Here is a 20,903-nt window from a genome sequence, read left to right as displayed (position 1 = left end):
TATTGATGCAAGTGAGTAGTCGTTACATGAGCCATGTCAGCCTTTGGCGGCTCAACCCTGGTGTCAGGGTTCATGGGGTTGGTATTTCATCTCTGTGCTTGTCAAACGGGGTAATATATTGATGTATAATAAGTTCCTATTTGAGGTAAACAGTAAATAATGCTGAGCATGTTTCTGTAATTTTGAAGGTTATGTATGACACCCTACCACCATCCACCACCGGTACCACCGGTATACCAGGCCATCAGGGTTATAAAAATAATAACACAAAACATTTATGTATATGAGCATATTTAATATTTTCTTTTTCAAAATTGTAAAACTCACATTTTGAAATTGCAAAATTATAACTAAATTCTCATATCGTTAATAGTAACAATCGCCTTTGTAATTTTTCTCCATTTTTGTATTTTCTCTCAAACTAATAATAATAATTGTAAACCATTTATACATCTCTAATAATAATATATTTTAATGTCTAACAAATTCATTTTCTCAACGTTTTACCACCATTTTCGTTTTTATTTCGTTATCCCAACATCAACTTTCACATATTTCTAATCAACTTTTTTTTATAATACTCTAAACATACTTTTTACATTTTTTCCATTTACAATGACTACTGCGTTCGCACGTATCACACCGGTGTCAATTTTAGAAAAATATTGGAATGACTTTTGAAATCAAAGCCTAATCTACAACACAAGCTTAACTCCTCAACCAACTACATAAAGCAATAATCAATTCCACAAACATACATCATAATGTCAATTACAAAACAAATCAATTCATTTCTTTGGCAATTTTTGTATTCAAAAGTGGATTTACAATTTCATATTTAAAACTGGCTTAAAAGCTGTAATTCTAGGAAAATTGTCGGAGCTGGGAAGCTATTTATTGTACATTAAGAAAACGCTCTAAAAATGCGGCCATTTTGTTTTTTGTGTTTATGACGGGTCTCCGATTGGCCAGCTAGAAATATCACGTGATCGTTACGCGCCGCTATTGGCCTATTTCTGCAAGTGGCGACCACAAACGTAGATTTTTAGAGCGTTAAAATGCATTCAGCAACTGAATAAGCGTTTACATCGGTATTATTATCTATTGTGTTTGTTTGCTTAAAACTTACTAACAAGGAATTACTGTTAGAGTGAAACATTGACTATAACTGGCCAAAGTGTAATGCTACTGTAAAACAAAACGATAACAACGGAAAATTATTAAGTAATTATTTATCTCACAAGGAAAAGTTTACGAAAGATGATTAATTCAAAACGGAGATTCAAACTTATCAATAAGTAAGTAGAACATTATTTTGTACATGTAAGCAGTAAATCTAACATTAATGTATAACCTACATACAAGTACTTGGCCATATATATCTATGGTAACGAATATATTATTACCCGGATATCAAAAATCCATTGTACTGAGCAAAGCGAGAACTTATGAAAGTAAACACTTAGATACTGGCAATAACTTAAATGTTACAGAAATACATAGATTATGTAATAAAACTAACCGAAGTAGCATTTAAAAATTGGATGGAGCCAATTCTAAAAAATAACACTTTAAATAAAGGACAAGATAGAGAAATATATTAATCATTATAAATATTCCTACAGGACCACTAATATAATACAAACCAACAAATAAATTCGTGCTTCTTACACCTAGTATGCCGTATTAGAACTAGTATTTAACTCTGTTACAACATAGTTTATCGTGTACAAGAAATAATGTACTTACTCCGAAAACATTTAAATAATAGGTGTTACTACAGCCGCCCTTCCAAGCATAATTATTATCGATGAAATATATTAAAATGTTCTAATGATTTAAACATTGCACAGATAAGGACTTCTAATTTGACATATATTGTACTTGTTGCGAAGTAGACTGCCTTAGCCAATCACCAGCCGTTGTTTATCGTCATCGACACTGGTGATTGGTTAACTCAATTTAAATTATGTCAAGTCAGAATCGTATCTAGGCAAAAATGGAATCTCCAAGTTAACCTAACGCTAAAAACTCCCTGATTTTTTTCTTAAATCTAGTTATACACAAAATATTTTTTGTACTCTTTCATCGAGTTTCAAATGGCAACACTCAAGTGGCTTTTTACATTATGGCAGCTTTGTACGATCGCCGAAATAGACAATATTGGACTTTAGTTCTTAAAATTTAAAACACTAAACTGGACAAAGTTAGTATAAGGGAATTTGATGACACGCATAGTATTTCAAACATTGGCAATAATGATACACTCAAACAAGCACCATACAAGATATTCACAGAACATCCAACTCCCATAAAATGTGTTCAATCCAAAAAGTTTAATTTAGGAAAAATAATTTAGGGAATCTTTTGTTGGATATTCTGCATACAAGTATAAGTTTAGAAACGTCACAAAGATCAGACAAGAAATTTAACAATGATCTCTACTCCTACGATTAATACATCAACAGATTCCTCGTAAGCTAACATTCAGTGTCATATAAACTGAGGAAAAACAGCTAATCTAAACCTTCACAGCTTCCCACTGTTCAATAAAGTATTTCCACAATTGCAAGAAATTGACGCTTCAACACATCGTCCACGTAAACAAAACACTTTTAGTGCTAATCAACCGATAAAGTTCCCAAAAAACTAGGGTTTTCGAACACCGAATCCCAATGCAATCCAAAGCACGTAACAAACCTATCAGCACATTAAAAGTATCCGAATTTGAATCCAAAAAAGTCTTGCAGGGAAGGTTTAGGTAACTCCTAGGGTTGGTTTAGGAGTAGAGCTTCAAGCTCGTCAGCTGATCGTAGTAGGAACGCGGCAGACTCACGGTAGCCGGTGATCAGTTGCCTTACAGCACCCACCTCAGCCCCCGAGAGCTTGTGGGAGAGTAGTGGGGTTTTCGTCTGTGACGATGGAGTGGATCCAGTCAGCGATGACACAGTGGACGTCGCGTGCAAAGTGCTCGAGTTTGACGTGTTCTTCAACGACAAATCTGTTGGCGCTAAAATTGTGATTAGTTATTTTAAAGATTTAGAGATACCTCGTTGAAATAGTACTAATAATGTTTTAAGGAATGGAAGACTGACAAATTGAAAATATCTATAAGTGCTTAATCCGCGTAGACTTCTCAAGTTTCATCCAAATAGATCCACGGTTTAGGCATAGAATAAACAATAATAACAACGTATGGTTTAGGCGTGGAAAGATAACAAACAGACAATTATGGGCTAGCGTTTTTCCCCATCGTCCGCAGTGTCCTAGACAGCCGCCGGACCTTGAGGTCCATTTCAGCAGCGTGCACTTACGTTCTCTAAAAACTTTTAAAATATTTTTGTTCTTCACTATTTTGCTAATAATGACATAGGTACGCATAAAAACGGTTTTTGCAGCACACGCTTAAATAATTTTATCAGAAAAAATAATTTGTGAATTAATTCCATGTCAACAAAATAAATTTAAAAATAGAATATGGGTAAGTAATAAAAAGTGTTCCCACCAAACCACGACTCACCGGAGAGGCTGTTCGGGAAGGTATGCGTGTGCGCCGCCATAGCGGACAGCAAAGCGCTCTGATACGCAGCCATTGCAGCATTCACTCCTGAATCAAGACAAGTTTATAATAGTTATAAATGTAGATAATATAAATCTTTCAAAAATCGTTAGTACTTAACTGATGATATAAAATAAATAGATTACAATAATATAATTAATTACCTGTTGGAGGCAGGGCCGACAGAGTCGATATCAGAGCACTGCTTGAAAGCGCTGAGGCAGGATTGTTGGTAGAACTGAAATATAAAATCAAACATATCAAACAGTGTATTTAAGCGAGAACAGAAGAAAAGCAAAAGGCGGACATTCTAAAAGAGATCTTCTGGTAAACTGCGCAAGGATAGATTAGGAGTTTCACAAAATTAAAAGAAAATTAATCTAGTTTTAGTAGCAAATATGATACAGACTAAACACTGTATAGTTACAGACTATAAGAAAGCTTTTTAGAGAAAATCTAATAAACACTATCGGGTGCATGTGATGTATCCATTTTGAGAAATGTGATGTGACTTACTTTTGCCTGCCAAAAGTCTGTGGAGTGCCAAACGTAGTTGGGAACGTTGGTCGGAACAAAGGCGCTGGCGAAGATGCCGGGCTGAAAATGTGAGGAAGGATATCATTCAGCTATTCACTATTTAAAGCTCATTCAATTCTTAAAAACTTCAGTACTAGGAGATGAAAACTGACCTAGCGGTCTTGCTCCCAGTATTGCCATTTGCGTTGTCCAGTTTCAGATTATTATTGTTAAGCAACGGATTTTCAAGAGTAGGGCTTGCTGATGGCCTGGTAGTGTCTGCTGCTGCCTTGCTGTGCCCAGCCGTGGCCAGTGTCGAAGTGGTTGAAGTCGTGGCAGGAGTTGATGCTGGGCTGCTGATAGCTCCACTGTAGAGGCTCAGGAACGATGAAGCAACTGCTGATGTCGCTGTTGTGTCTATAGCCTGGAAAATTACGACAATTCTTATGTTGTGAATCTTTTGTTTCTGTTTGGCTATAATTTTGGTAGTGTTTAATAGCACTTTGGCTTCTCATATATTATTAGACACTTGCTTTGTTTAAAGTTCAAGGTTAGTAAACTCTGTCAACTGGGTTGGCTACTAGCTGAGACCTTCATGATAATGTTCCATACCCCCACCAGGCGATGAAGGGAACCCTGTGGCCAGTAATGAAAATCGTCACGAACAATATACTTTTAACTAACTTTACAGCATCTTCTTAGCAAAAGTCGATAAAGGCCATTTAGGACACTGCTAAGTTTGATCGTTAGCGAAATACAGATAAGGCCATTTATGTGAATCAAGTACCATGGGGGTAGGAACTGTCGGCATGGGCTGGCTAACCGGATCGAGTCCCAGGCGCATGCGCTTCGCGTTGAGGCTCTCGTTCTCGCAAGCCTGCGCCAGAATGTGCTCCGCTTGCACTGACGTCAAATGCGCGGGGGTCGGTCGCACCTGAAATTAAAGCAAGTCATTGAAATAACTTTCGTTTTAGTGTTCGGATATTGATATGTCCTGTTATAAGTTTAAGAGAACGACCTTGGGGATGTTAAGACTGGAAAAGTAAAGCAACCGTTAGATAGAAAAAGATAATCTATATAGGTTTCGCTTTGCTATTTGACGGATAACTACTAAAGACAAGTCCGAGGACAAAGAGAGCCTCAATAACGATTAATCGACGTGGGAAACGAACACAATGTACAATGTATGTACGTAGGTACTACGTACTAATAATAGGAGCATCAGAGAACAGTTAGCTGAAATGCGTAGTTTTGTACAGAGCGGTGAAGCGAGGTGTAATAATCTTAATACAATCGAAGAGTATTTAAAACTCCTGTTCATAGTAGATAACAATTTATCAGTGTTCAGATGTACACTGAGACAAAAGACAGTCGACTAGGGCTGCAGCCTGTCTGATAATAATAATACTCTCATAGTGTATATAGGGATAATCGCCGGTTGGTGTCAATATCACATTTAGGTTAAATTGTCTTCTGCGTGCTGGCTTCGGTACAAGTACGGGATTCTACAGGCCCGAGATATGGACATACATACATACATAAACTCACGCCTATTTCCGGGTGTGCAGAAACTATGGAATTCAATTTGCTTCGATCCTACCTGACATACTTCTCGTGCTTCCTCCGCATTCAAAATCGTTTCATACACGCACCCCGGGTCAAAGTAGATCTTACTGAACCTTTTTTAAAGACCCAACCGAAGATTCCGATATATAGAACCATTTGCATCTGTGTGCGCGTGTAAAGGTAAAAATGGTTACCATTGTACGGCGGGAAGAGACAAGAGGTCATAATGCAGAAGTCTACTACAAATGTGCCTACGCAATTTTAGCGGATGTCAGCTAGACACCGGCGGGGGCGAAATCATCACACTACGCATGTTCGAGCATTATTTGTGTTGATCTACACTGATTTGTAGATCTAGATGATTTGACGAATCATTTTTGTTCGTAGGATTGTACCAATAACTACTCTCTTTTTAGCTTGTAATTTTTATAACTTCCTAAATATTTTTGCTGACTTTCAATGCTACTCAATTCGTTTAAGTATTTATAATTCTACTTTATCTTCCTGCATCTACTACTAACTTCTAAGAACTATTCGACCCAAACCGTCCTACTACTACACTTATAACTCAAGTGGGACTCTCTATTGTACTTCTTGTAACAGGACTTTCAAAGCCATTTGGTTTTGGTAGTCACGCTCGCGCCCATGCAAGGGTCAGGGCCAACACCAGCTAGGAGTGTTGCCGTTGACGGATACGTCTGGGAGAATATCATCATCATCTATGAACTATTATCGTATTTAAACATGATAGCAGCAGATCGAACCCTCACCGCGGTATCCCAGGAATTGCCAGTGCCTGGTGTACTTCCACCATTGCCTGTGGTAAGTCCCTCGTTGCGGACCTTCTTGTTCCGCCGACAACTCTTCAGGTAAGTGCGGATCCGCTTTCGGGCTCTCTCGGCAAACTCAGGGAACTGTCGTGTGCAAGAGTCTATGATCGCCTGAATCTTTTCTTTCGGCTGCTTCGATATTGGAATTATCCTGTCCAAGTTTTCGTCCACGAAGAGACGCACGAACATCTGAAATTTTAGTCATTACATTTTTCATATCATATCATAATTTATGTATCATAATTATTATCATCTCGTTATAACGCTCGTGCGGAAAAATATAACTTAGTCTTTTGACGACTTTCACTTTAGATTATTCTAGCTGTGTTGGTTTATAAAATAAATAAGTTAATCTATCTGAAATTGAAGGTAGGAAGAGATAACTTAATTAAAGATTTTGAAAATATCCTGTAAATATTTGTGCAATCTTACATTGAAAGCCTTCAATCGCTCGGGGTCGTGATGTTGGGGATCAACCCTGTCATCACTGTCATCGTCTGAAGCTCCAGCGTCGTCGTCATCCTTCGTCCGATCTGATGATGAAGTCTCGTCGTGTGTAGAAGCAGGTTCTACTCCTGGTGTTACTGAACCCACGTGAATTGGACTCTGTGGATTGTAATATACACGTTTTAGTTTTTGATTTACTTTTAGTGTTAAGGGTAAATTCCTGCTAGGAATTATCAGGATGAGGTTGCTCGGAAATCAAGCTTTCTCGAAGTGTAATATATCTGTTTTCTTTTTATTTATATTTTCTATCTCGCTCGCGTTTGATTACAGCGACGATGTGGCATATGAAACACGCTTACCTATTTTTTTATCCTATTCTAGTAATGAAAACTTTAACACGAGTGTTTGGGACATAGGTAGGTTATTCCAGTCTTCATCTACGTACATACATTTCGATTTTGATGTGCGTTTTTCTTATAACATCGATAAAGGCTTGTTTGTTTAATTGAGAGGAAAAAAACCTATGTGTATTGGTAATGCTTACTTGCCGTGATAGAAAATAATCAATATGTTCGTTTATTCTGTGTGTACTTCACGCTTTGTTAATCAATTTGAACCCTTTCTTTGTTTGTGTTGGCGTATCATCAATCTAGATGGAAAACGGGGAACCTAACAGGTAGGTGCATATTTTATAAATCTTCGATCGTAGAATATCTGCGATTTTAACAATGTTCAAAATGAAATATTTTATTTAAGGTCTGTTTTACCATCTGATGGTAACTCCACACCCACCCTACACTACCCTTCCCCCCCTCGATACTCTATCTATTAAGTAAGAGTCTAACAGCAGTATTCTGTCGGTTAAGTTCTGGAAAAGCAATCACTTGTAAACAAGTGGGACAACAAACCCAATAATCTTTTTTAATATTTTGCTAGTAGATGTTAATTTAATTAGTATAGGATAAATAATGAAACGTTGCTCAACCTTAAAACTCACCGAGTGCCCTGTGGTCAGGGGCGTGGGGGCTTTAGGGGGCTTGCTGCCCAATCCCAAAGCACTGTGGTATGAAGCCCACAGGTCCGCCATACTGTCTGCGCCGCTCTCCGTGATCTCCCCGTTGCGGCCTGGAAGTACCAGGAAAACAGAAATTGAGAGGAGATACTCTCAACTCTTGAATTCATGTTGTAATCAATGGTTGACGGATTAAGTACTTTTTTAAAGTTTATTGAATGTATTAGATCAGAATATTCTAATAACTAATTATCAATTGGATGCTTTTATTTTTGTTTTCATTTATTTTTATTTCGTCAGGCTGCATTTCTTTATGACCTTTGAGGTCAAGATACACTTTGAATCATTGAGCTAAAATGTTATGTTAGACTAATTTGTAGTGCATATTACCGACACTCTAAAGTTTGGCCGAAAACATTGCGTTTCGTACTTCTTCTAGCACACTGATCATTATGAAACGTGCCATAAGTTTAGAAGTAAAGAGACGTCAAACAAGCTCTTTATTTTAGTTGCTTTCAACTCGTTTGTACGTTTCCACATTCTTTTCAGAAATCGTGAGGTTTCTAATATTACTTACTATGTGTTTGCTTCAAAAGTTTTCGTTCAAAGCAATGTTCTATGCTGACCATACGCCCTAGGGTTTACCGGAGAGGTCTACCTGTGCTGACCGAGACGTGTACCATTATGGGAATTGACCAGCGGGCTTAGCACCGTACGCACGCGACTCTTTCTCGCGACGACAGAGATCATCTGTTTCTTTCTGTGCAGTACTGTGAGAGAGTGACGGGTGACGTATGTCGAGGTGAGAAAGAGTCGCGCGCTTGCGGTGCTAAGCCCGCTGTGCACCTTTTTGAAAATCGAAAATCAATTCTTTCGAGTGACACCTACGGTGTGCGCGTGTGCATGTACTTCGATTGTCTGTCACTTGTTTTCTAGGGACTCGAGCGTCATCGTTTCCAGTCGACGCCATCGCAAAAAGAACTGTTAAAAAGGCCACATTGAATCAATTCACCTGAAAAGCAAGCAATTTGGCATTTACGCATATAAAAATGAGTGCGCAATGTTAACTAATATATTGCTTCTTTAGATGAATAGCTTCAATGTGGCCTTTTTAATGCCCCTGAAGACCGCACCGAAACTCGGAACGTCTCCATACAGACTAGCTGGGCAAACCTGCCTCCAGTAGACCGCAGCGTGTGTGTCCAGGTTAATAATTGTCATAATTTCAGGTTAAGTATTGCATAGTTATAGTATAGTCATGAGCAATATAATGTACCCACTTTAGGACTCTATCGCACTAACATATTTGACATTTAGTGAGACTTACAGTTCAATTTGTCAAAAAAGTTAATGTGACATGGTACCAAAGTGTAATACATATTAATGCTCGTGACCGTATTATCCTCTGTCGATTTGCCTACACAATAGAAACTTTATACTTTCTTGAAGGTTGGATTTATTTCAGTATTCAAATTACAAAATGCTGCACATAGCGCCAAGTTTAATGTTCCTTTTTATTTGTAGATTGTCTTGTCATTTCAACAGTTTATCAATTTCATTCATGCGATTCATGCAGTGAAAAAATTAAAGAAATATATGTATTCTTCAAAATTGGCTTACATAGTTAGCGCTTTTAGAACGTCAAAATTTAAATTACATAGTGGCCCCGATTCCTGCAGACACCGCCTAATTTTATTTTAAGTTATATCCGTCATTTTCATATCCGTCGAAAAGGAAAGGGACGGATGATTCACAGCTCTTAATTTTAAGAAGAATGAGTAAATGAATGAATAACCCGGGCGAATCAAAAGGTACGTCGCTGGTATGCAATCCGTTTGACGTGCTGTCTACTTAACTGTGTCGGGTTATTGACAGATATAAAATTTTTAGACGGTTGGTTTAGATTTGTGCTTAAAATTGACGTGTGTTCCATAAATTTTATGCTTGTCGATTACCCGTCCTTTTCCTTTTCGGCGGATAAGAAAATGACAGATATAACTTAAAATAAAATTAGATGGTATTTACAGGAATTAGCACCATTATGTAACTAGCTGTAAAACTACTACCACATCGGAAGCTGTATCGCTGAGGGAAAGACGTGGCCAGAAAAGTAGAAGTTTTAAGTACTTGATATCTGTCTACTATCCTTTGTTATCAGCCCTTATCGATCTTAAAATCTGTTAGATACCTTCTTTTTATGTCCTAATATCTATTATGATTGACTTTTGTAACTATCTTCAAAAAAGGAGGAATTTATTCATGTATATTATATACACAATAGGTACTCTAATTACGTTCTTTAGAAATGCAACTCATAACCATTACATAACGTTATTTAGCATATTTTTCGGAATGATTATGCTCTTCCTTGTAGGTGAATTTTGCAAAACGAAACTTCTTCATACGAAGTTGTGTTTCCTAGTATTTCCTCCCGAGATACTTTCTTGTTGGAAGTCATTGGTCCTGACTTCACAATCGTGTTGGCACTTTTTTTGACGCGACTTATTGTAGATTTGTCACAAAATGCATTAACTACTTGGCCGAACAAATGGGGAGCGCTGAGCGCTCTGACCCGGATAACTCGTGTTGGCAGTATAACAGCTATTACTTGAATACCACACCATTTTGACCCATAAAAAATCACTGCTGAGTTCTTTTTTTATCTAGTCCATTATAAACCACCAGCTTTAACCCATATTAACTACTTATAGGTATCCCAAGTACATATTTGTTATAAAAATATCTAGAAAGGACTCGAAAGCTAGCCTTCATCAAAGGTCTTAAAAAACTGATGATTTCATTTGTTTTATCTTTGGTAAATTACTTAGGCTTCGATAAAATAAATGGAAATTACAACCCGTGTACTGTTACCACAACTGTCAAACATAATTAATTACATAAACACACACGTAATAGGTACCTAAAGAACGAAAGAAAAAAATAGACAAAATAACATTTAAATATTACATATTCTTTAATTACTACCACTACACAATGAGTAATTATGTATTTTTTGCCTAATATTTTTTTTCTTACTGATTAATGGGACAAAAAATCCCAGTTCTAACAGATCTGTACTAGTGGGAGTAAAGGCTGTTTCTCGCTTTCGCATGCATATTTAGTTACCAAGGTGGCAGAAATTAATGAAGGTGCAGAGACCGAGAGCCGGCCGCTCGGCGCATCTGCCTCTAAATGTCAACACGAACAAGCCTCTTACTATAAATAATTTGAGAAGGTGCTGCAACCGTCTGCGCCCCAGGTACTCTCGATATGGCTTCGCTATAAAAATAACTAAACTGTTCGCCTAATAAATTGCTCTTTGACAAGGCATATAAGCTTTTAATTGCAAGAGGGGACTTTGTAAAAGCAGCCCGTAAAATAACTTCTGCAAGGTTTCTATTCGACCGGTTTTATCTTGACGGCAAAACAATACATTGCTATTAATACCACTTGAAACTAGTTGAAACATTTATATAAACACCCCTTGTTCCAATTTCATTTACTCGAAACTGAACTATTATATTGTCACATTTGAATCTCAGTTCATTCACATAAACTGTGTCAAAATCATTCGAGAACTTTCTACTCTGAAAATTAGTGCAAACGAGCGTACACGTGAGTGTTTTCACTACAGTATTTGTAATATTTCTCAGCCAACACCTTAACAGAATATCCTAGCCTTATAATTAAATCTACGTAAGCTCTTTTTTGAAAAATCACATTGTGATGTGAACTTTTTCAACAAAGCATCCATTTCTTTGAATTAATTTTATTCCAGCTAAAAAATGTGACCACAAATTTTGACCTGGATTGAAACTAGCTAGTCTATTGCGAGGTTTACCAAAAAAAAGTGGTTTTCACTATAATAAGGGAGACGGTAGGTATAATAATAGGTAAGTATTCTAATTATCTTTACAGATGTGATCAAAACGCACTCTTACATTAAAAATAAGCTTTAAATTATTTGAATATTTTCCAAGCTATATCGCTAAAATGAAACAAATTAAACCCACACGAAAAACCATAAAAGGAAAATAAATTACCTTGCGTCTGGCTGTGGTAATTCCATGCCAGCAGCATCATTTTCAACTTCTCAGCATCTTTCGCCAAGCCCTGACCTGCACCAGATCACATTCGTCGATCACAATCCAAATTTAGAATTTTGAAGACACATTCTTTTTTAAAAAGCCAATTCATTCAGTCAGTATTTTATGCCAGTAACAATTTGCAACTTTTTATTTTTAAAAGTTGACGCATAGAATACCAACAAAAGAAGTTGATGTGATGCAAGTGGCTGAGTGAGTTGTAAATGAAAAAGGAGTCGATGTAAAATTAAAGGACTTACTAGAAAAGTTGTCGTCATCTGTCATGTCCCCGGGTTCCGGGGTTAAATTGTCCTGAAACAAAGAAAATATCACTGTAATATTTTACAATAGTAGGGTTCCTTTTGCCGAAAGAAGTTTTAACTTCGCGGATTACGCAATCGAATACCAGGGCATTATGGGATCCTAAAATATTGAAATTATTTAATAAATTAGCGAAACAGCCAGTGGCGCGGGTCAACGCTCCTGCCGCGGACACAAATCGATAGTGCTTCAAATGGACAACCGCTAAATATAGCTCACTACATGTACGTGCTGCGCTCCTGGTACCCGGATGGCATGCGGGCCAGTTATTAGGCCCGCAGCTGCACCGAGTTAAAAATTTTACCAAGCTCACATAAATATGAGTTGATGCTCTCCTTAGGGCCGCCGCACAATGACTTAAACAATAACATCCTTTTATAACTGAGTTACGTTCGCCGTAGAAAGCTAGGAGCTATAAGAAAAGCTATTATAAGGGGTTCATAAATATAATATGGACACAAGCTAATGACACGTTGGAGGTTGTCCTTAAAAAGTACTAAAATACCTTTGTATGTATAGTACTTGACGAAGTATCTCAAGCATTTTGAAAAGAATAATACTAAACAGGGCGGGAAAACGCAGTAAAAATAATAAAAGAGTAGTCCGTGTATTCCTTTCTTTACCACCCCTAATCACAAAGCGTGGCATAATTCTATTCGCGTAAATACCAGATCGGCACGACATCGCAATACATTTAATAAAATCGAACCCGTCTGAAGGGCAAATCGTATCGCAGTGACCGACTAACATCGTATGAATGGAGACAAATCCCTCTGGAATACAAACCTTTGTCTGTGTGCGTTGGTATAAACGGACGCACACATGCATGTCTATGTAAATGTTACGTAGAATTCGGCCTACGAGAGTTAAAATGTTGCCGAGGAAAAGTTTTTGCCGGAAACCCATAAAGAAAATATGGTACTGATGACAATGTAGTAGTGATAACAATTACAAGGTTACAAAGGTTTATTGTGATTCGATGTGGTTGTAATATTTTTAGTGATGCTCTATTTTGCCTTGTTGTGACTCAAACAAAAAACGAAATGTCACCAAACAACATTTCCATATTTTTCTCGGAAAATAATTACTAACGAAGCGTGTTCTTCGAAATAGCGCTTCCTTAAGATGGCTTAGCGACTAACTATACATTCCAGCAAAAAACTACCTTATCTATTTTATAATTCCAGGATTTCCATCGAACTATATTTTTATTAGGTACTTACATTACAGGGAAACATTATACCGTAATTTGCTATTACCTATAGAAGGACATAATCTTTCAATCGAAACATACTAAAACAGACAGACTGAACCACAAAGTCGTACCATAACTTTTAGGCGATTCTCACACTGCCCCGCATGATGCAGCGTAGCGCGTGGATGCATTTTCTGTATGTTAGACTGCGTATTTTCTATACAAATGGAGATACTTACAAGCAACGGAAGAACACGCATCCACGCGCTATGCTGCATCATGCGGGGCAGTGTGAGAATCGCCTTACCACTTTGATTCAGAATCCTAATAAATCAACTGAAAATAATAAGTTTAAAAACTCAAGCAGCATTTTAACGCCCCCCGATTTACAGAACTTACGAAAACATGCGAAGATTTGCGTTCAACAGGTGGCTGGTCCCGATACAATCGTCATCGTGCACCCTCAACTAGGATTGAATATATAAATGGCAGTTTCATTCATAGTGTCCTATTTGAGACTTCATGTTGTTCTTTTATCAAATATTAATGCGCAAAGCCATTTTGCTGTCGATTCTGAATTTGAAATGAGGATAATAGAGCGACTGGATTGGATGATTCGAAGTTGGAACGATTAGAAATGAACTTGTATACAGTTAACATTTGTCGGAAGTGTAATTGAAAAATGAACTACTTAAATGTTTACAACTTATGAGTGTTTGAGTTATGTTTTCGACCTTAGTGAGTGATATGCCTAGTCTTGAAAAAATATTGAAACGATGAAATAAAATCAAATATAGATACCTTCTTTATTGCATAGAATTTAATTTTAACAATCCGACGTCCATTACAATGTAATACATTATAATGTATTATGCTTTGGGATTAACATATAAGTGATAATCCGTGATAGCTGTGTTCGGAGCACGCGTAACTTACGTCCTATTTTCACGGGTTCGAATACTGACTGACCGAATTAACAATTACAATTCATGTTGGATTATAGATAATTCGTGGCTGACTGAATAGTACACTAGAACTAGAATAGTATACTATTCTAGTCTCTTTTTTAACCGATTTTAAAAAGAAGGCCTCTGTGGTCCAGTGGTTGAGCGTTGGTCTCACGATCCGGAGACACATCACAAAAATCACTTTGTGATCCCTAGTTTGGTTAGGACATTCAGGCTGGTCCGACAGTAAGATGATCCGTGCTTCGGAAGGCACGGTAAGCTGTTGTTCAGGTTACTACTTACTGATAAGTATATAGTCGTTACATGAATCATGTTAGGGGCCTTTGGCGGCTCAATAATAACCTTGACACCAAGGTTGGTGACGTTGGTAATCCACCTCATAACCCACACGATAAGAAGATTGAGATCGCATATTTCATTGCTCGTCCATCAGTGGACTAATATTGTCCGAGGGTAGTACATAGCGCACACATTTAGCCTATATACCTCGACAGTACACACATACTTGTAAACAAGTACCTATATAGGGGAGGGGAGGCGCGAGGTACAAATGTCTTCCTAGTACGTAAGTAGGTATACCTACTTATATATACATATACATATATCCTGCTTTCTGCCAATTAGCTACATGACAGTTGTAACAATAAAATATGAAATATGTCGGATATAGTAGTTTATTATTAAACAATAACTATCCAATAATTTTCTTTTTTTAAGATGATTTTGAAATAAGAACCGTTGAACGCTTGCCTCTCACTTTGAGGTCGTAGGTTCAAATCCAGCACAGCTGCCTAAACCAAAGATTGTCGAATTTGTTTTCGAATTCATGTTTGGATCGTAATTGATTATCACGTGCTCAGCGGTGATGGAAAACATCGTGAGGAAACATTTTCGGAGGTATGTGACCTAATCTGTATTGAGCTGGTTTTTAGACAGGCAGTCGATTCTGAAAAAACCGGACCTGTCAAATCTTCAGGTTAGGTAAGCGGAGCCTGTGAAAAACGGGACAATGCTTTTTATATCTGTGTATTACAAGATCCAAAACACGGGCGGCCATGATTGAGCTTCGTGTGACGTCACATATCACAAAAATCACAAACTATTTGTCAGGTTTCAAGTCATTTGAAGAAAAGCGTAGTTTGACAGTTTCTTTGTTTATGGAAATGTGACGCCATAGGGCAAAATGTCACGTGACCAACTGCTTTGGCGCGAAATTAGAAAAATTATAAAGAATTCTATGTTTTTATTCTGTTATATGTAAGCTTTTTCGAGAAAAAAAAAAAATTTTTAAGGGGTATAAAATAAGCGTTTGTAATTTTCAAAATACTTTTTTTGAAGTATGCTTTTCTTGATGGTGATAAAGGGCGAGGTTCAGGTTACTATATAAGGCAAGTTACCTACCTAACCGACACGACCTAACTGACTTTGCAAACTGACGTATCTGCAATATTTTGCTAAAATATTTTGTGTCTTTTACAATAACATAAGGTGCAAATCAGATTCGCAAAATAAATTGAGATACGTCAGCGACGAATTGATATCCCCTGGTTTACAGGATTTGTGCCCGGTTATTGGCAGACCTTAGACCTTACATGGGACTTAAACATAGCTGGTGAGGAATGGGTATATACTTTTGTTTTGTATTTTGATTTTTCCTGTTTGTGCAATAACACTAACACCCTTACTGAGGGAGATGATTCGGCTCATGAATCTGAGTTAATATCAAGTGAAATTTTCCATCGCAAAAGTATAGAATTGAAAATAATTTAAAAAACATGAATTTTGCGATGGAAAATTCGACTTGGTTTAGACCAGGTTAAGAGTATTCTAAGCCATGCTTCTAAACATTGCTGAGAGTAGAAGAGCGAATATCATCGAGAATATCAGCGAGAATAGCATGAAAAACGTAGTACTTAAGTGGAATTCCGTTGTCTGCCTACCCCGACGGGCAATAGGCGTGATCGTATTTAAAACCGATGATATTTTCACGTGAAACAATTTAAACAATAGGTACTTGTGAAGCACTTCAGACAGTCTTACGAAATATTGGGTCGACGTTTTCTGAGTAAGTTAAAATTGCAACTTTTGTACGCGTTTCAATATTTTGACCTAAAATAAAAAATAAGTGAGTATGTAAGATTTTGTTATTGATTGGATTTGTAAACATGTGTCTCTTTTTTCTTTTAATTACATATTGAGAAATGTATACCTACATTATTGTTTCGCTTGTGCGATTATTTTACACTCTTTCAAATACAATAAGCAAAATATGGATATACAAATGATCACGCCTAGTTTCCGTTGGGGTAGGCAGGGACCACGGAATTCCACTTACTACGAAACTGACTTACTACTTACTAGGATATATACTTATCATCATCATCATCACCAGCCCAATAACGTCCCCAGAGCTGGGGCACGGGCCTTCCCTACGGATGGATGGATAGGGAGATCGGGCCTTAAACCACCACGCGGGCCCAGTACGGATTGGTGGTTATTAACGACTGCTAATGCAGCCGGGACCAACGGCTTAACGTGCCTTCCGAAGCACGGAGGAGCTCGAGATGAAAACTTTTTTTTGTGGTCACCCATCCTATGACCGTCCTTTGCGAAAGTTGCTTAACCACAACAATCGCAGGCCGAGCGCGTTTACCGCTGCGCCACCGAGCTCCTCATAAAATATCATATATACTTATATAACATATTATTTATGAAACACCATTGTTACAAATAAGGTAAACGACATAAACTATAAATTGTAGTTCTTTTAAGTTACCTTCTATAGACTCGCAAGGTGCATTTTTTTAATTCTAATACCCCACAAACAAGTAAAAAATGTCACCTGATGCAAAATAATTTAGGGGCGCAAAATAATTACAGTGAAATTCTAATCGCTCCTGGCTACTTGCGCCGCAAGTACCAGGTGCACATAGATACATGGGGTGCTTGATATCGACCGTCTTGAGGGCGGTGGCCAAGGACCGCATCTGCTATGCGGACACTAAATATCCGTTGACCCTTCTAGCTATGTATGCCTGGTACACATGCGGTTATAGAGCCGCGTTTTACATACGGCCCGACGTGTCCGCCGGATGTGTCGGGTGGGCCGACAAGTCTGCGTGGTCGGATGATGGCGGAGGCGAACAAAAGCGCGCAGTTTCTGTTATTTTCGTGATAGCCTCGAAAAACTCGAGTTTTAACCGAGTTAGGTAATTTAATTGTGTTCTAGGTAGCGTAGGCGATGACTGAAAATAGATCGCATGGGAGAGTCTAATTGAAAAACACTTTTCCTGTATTATATTTTCCACGCGCAGAAGTGAAAAAGGTTCGGTAAGTAATGACAAACAATAATTATGTACTGTAAAAAGCACTAAGTAAGTATGTGTTATTTTTACTGTTTTCTTTTGACTTCTTTACCTAAAATACCTACTGAGAAAGGAAAATTATTTTGATGGCAAGATAATCGACACTGTTAAAAATACTTTCATACAAGGTAATTTACGTAACAACGGCCTGCGTGGTCCAATGCTTGAGCGTTGGGCTCACGATCCGAAAATCCCGGGTTCGAATCCCGGTGGGGACATATCACAAAAAATCACTTTGTGATCCCTAGTTTGGCTAGGACATTACAGGCTGTCACCTGATTGGCCAAAAAGTAAGATGATCCGTGCTTCGGAAGGCACGTTTAGCCGTTGGTCCCGGTTACTACTTACTGATGTAAGTAAGTAGTCGTTACATGAGCCATTTCAGGGGCCTTTGGCGGCTCAATAATAACCCTGAAACCAGGGTTGATGGGGTTGGTATTCACCTTACAACCCACACGATAGAAGAAGACGTAACATTTTGTAAGTATTGTGATTGAAAAGGTAAAGTACACTTAGTCTATCTACCGATTAGTTCCACAAGTTATCTATAGGAATATCTAAAGTTGAGCCGTGAGTATCACCCCAGTCAAATTCTACGATTATGGACATTACGACGCGCACATACAGGCTATTATCGCATAAATTGTAATCATCAGCGTCAGACGCCGATGTCAGTCGAAACCCGTTTACTTTTCGAACAAATTTCGACTTTAAGGTGACGAGTTAAGGTGTACCAGCAATGTATGCAGTTAGTACATGTTCGAATGTAATTTAGGTAGTAATTAATTGCAACTCAATGACAGATAAGGTGGCAGTCATGCGTACATATGCGGTTAAGCAGTTTGTCATCAGTAAAGGTTAATATATTAACGTAATAACTTATGCATAACCGTCACTTAAGGGAAAAAAGGTTTTACTTTATGACATTCTGTTTAATCTACATGCTTCTTCTTCTATCGTGTGGGTTGTGAGGTGGATTACCAACCCCATCAACTCTGGTGTCAGGGTTACTTATGAGCCACCAAAGGCCCCTGACATGGCTCATGTACCGACTATTTACTTACATCATCATACACCTACATGCTCGACAGCCTCTGTGGTCTAGTGGTTAGAGAGTTAGGCTCACGATCTGGAGGTCCGGGTTCGATTCCCGATGGGGACATCGTCGAAATCACTTTGTGAGACTGTCCTTTGTTTGGTAAGGAGTTTGCAGGCTTGTATCACCTGATTGTCCGAAAAACTAAGATGATTCCGTGCTTCGGAGGGCACATTAAGACGTTGGTCCCGGCTATTAGTCGTAAAAACACCTAAAAAAACACCACCAAACCCGCAGTGGAGCAGCGTGGTGGTATGCTCCATACCCCCTCCGGTTGATTAAGGGGAGGCCTGTGCCCAGCAGTGGGACGGATATAGGCTGTTTATGTTTTATGTACACCTACATGCTCAAGAACATACTCAGTTTGAGTTAAGTTGACTCAAAACTCGTCAGAAGCAAATTTTGGTATATGAACAAAGGTTCTACCCCGAATCTCGACTTAGGTTTGTAATATTTTGTTTCTAAGACAATATTCCCATTGGGGTAGTCAGATGTATATCCGTCGCATGACGAACTAAGCACCCACGCTTCACCGAGCTTACTGTAAGACCGACGTGTCGGGTTACCCAGATGGAAATAAATCCTGATCATTTTGCAATATTACAAGCCACGTTTATAGGTCAATGGGTTCTAAGAGAAGGTTCTTGAAGCTCTGAAGACTTATGTAGAACCTGAATTTTTCTCTCATTTTTCATGGAAAATTCTCGACTATGGACAATTGATTCGTTAAGCCGTTGATCTCAGTTGCTACTTACCCATGAGTAATGTCAGGGGCCTTTGGCGGCTCAATAGTAATCCTGACACCAGGGTTGATGAAGTTGGTAATCCACCTCATAACCCACACGATAAGAAGAAGAATTGATTGAATTATTGGTCAGCAAAAATTTTGTCTCGACTCGCAAAGAAGAAGGAAATGATGTTCACAGTGATGAAAATAAGAAAAAAAATTGAGATGATTCACAATTGTAATATTTCTTTTTAAATTTTGACATATTGCAGAAAATATGCAGTAAGCATTTCCCAAATATTTTCATTTTGGTTGCATTTTCACATATACCTAGATAAATATAAATAGCCTACGTATATACGTCTCACTGCTGGGCACAAGTCTCCCCTAAATAAACAGGAGGGGTTATGGAGCATGCTCCACTGCAAGATGTTGGAGGTGTTTTACAGCAAACAGCCGAGACCCATGTGACTATTTATAAAAGATATGTACTTATGTGACATTCTTGAACTGTCACAATCGAAACATTAAAAGTATCCTGTCTTGTGGTCAACTATACCTGTAATTCGTCGTTCATTCCCCGTCTGTGGCGTAATAATATGGAAGACTCCCATACCATCAACATAGAACGCCAATTAATGGCCCCAACATTTATGAATTCCTGGTAACGTTACAATAAATCCGAATCATTCAAACGGCTACACCCATCACACATACATGTGTGTAGCGCATATCGAATGAATCGCGAAATAACCTAGTTTTCGATACAAAATAACTGCAAAATTTCGGGACCTACCACTGTTATGTACCAACCATGTACTATGTACTGATACATGGACTATGTGCTTTCCCCCCGCGCCCCGTTCCGTGTAGTGCCACCCCGCGAGCTAGTGTTGTACCAACCACCCGCCATCGAACTATCGATACTCGATGACCAAGATACTTTGTCTAACTTATCAATGGAACTCTTGTTCTATTTTTGAAGTGAAATGAGAGAAATAAATCCAAAGAACGTCGTTGTAGACTTGTCTTTAATCTTTTAAGATGGTGTCATGTTGCAGTGGACGTTTATAGGAGATGCTTCGACGTAATACATTATTGAGAAGGCATGTAGATACTTACTTAAATGTTAGATAGATGATTATAGTATAATGAAATTGTTTATTAAAAGGAATGAAAATGTTATAAAATATTCAAATGTTGTTATAGGACAAGG

General features: G+C 38.0%; 1 protein-coding gene across 5 annotated transcripts in view; it reads right to left on the bottom strand.

The window, feature by feature from the left end:
• Positions 1-274: 274 nt before the first annotated feature.
• Positions 275-20,903, bottom strand: part of LOC126376478 (nucleolar protein 4) — a 177,010-nt gene continuing 156,381 nt past the window's right edge. Inside the window, exons 5-15 of one of the 5 annotated variants that reach the window (XM_050023878.1) lie at positions 12,276-12,327; positions 11,974-12,048; positions 7,904-8,043; positions 6,904-7,077; positions 6,412-6,660; positions 4,899-5,009; positions 4,249-4,499; positions 4,076-4,156; positions 3,724-3,797; positions 3,521-3,607; positions 275-3,010 (exon numbers count right to left, since the gene is read on the bottom strand). In XM_050023878.1, coding sequence (XP_049879835.1) covers positions 2,769-3,010; positions 3,521-3,607; positions 3,724-3,797; positions 4,076-4,156; positions 4,249-4,499; positions 4,899-5,009; positions 6,412-6,660; positions 6,904-7,077; positions 7,904-8,043; positions 11,974-12,048; positions 12,276-12,327 — 1,536 coding nt within the window. In that variant the 3' untranslated portion in view covers positions 275-2,768. Of the gene's footprint in view, positions 3,011-3,520; positions 3,608-3,723; positions 3,798-4,075; positions 4,157-4,248; positions 4,500-4,862; positions 5,010-6,411; positions 6,661-6,903; positions 7,078-7,903; positions 8,044-11,973; positions 12,049-12,275; positions 12,328-20,903 lie in introns of all 5 variants that reach the window. The other 4 variants (XM_050023876.1, XM_050023875.1, XM_050023877.1 and 1 more) reach the window with 4 other exon arrangements.

The sequence above is a fragment of the Pectinophora gossypiella genome, chromosome 21 (genome assembly GCF_024362695.1).
Source record: "Pectinophora gossypiella chromosome 21, ilPecGoss1.1, whole genome shotgun sequence".
NCBI lineage: Eukaryota > Metazoa > Arthropoda > Insecta > Lepidoptera > Gelechiidae > Pectinophora > Pectinophora gossypiella.
The sequence above is the reverse complement of the archived record's forward strand: the minus strand, read 5'-3'. Positions and strand labels throughout refer to the sequence as shown.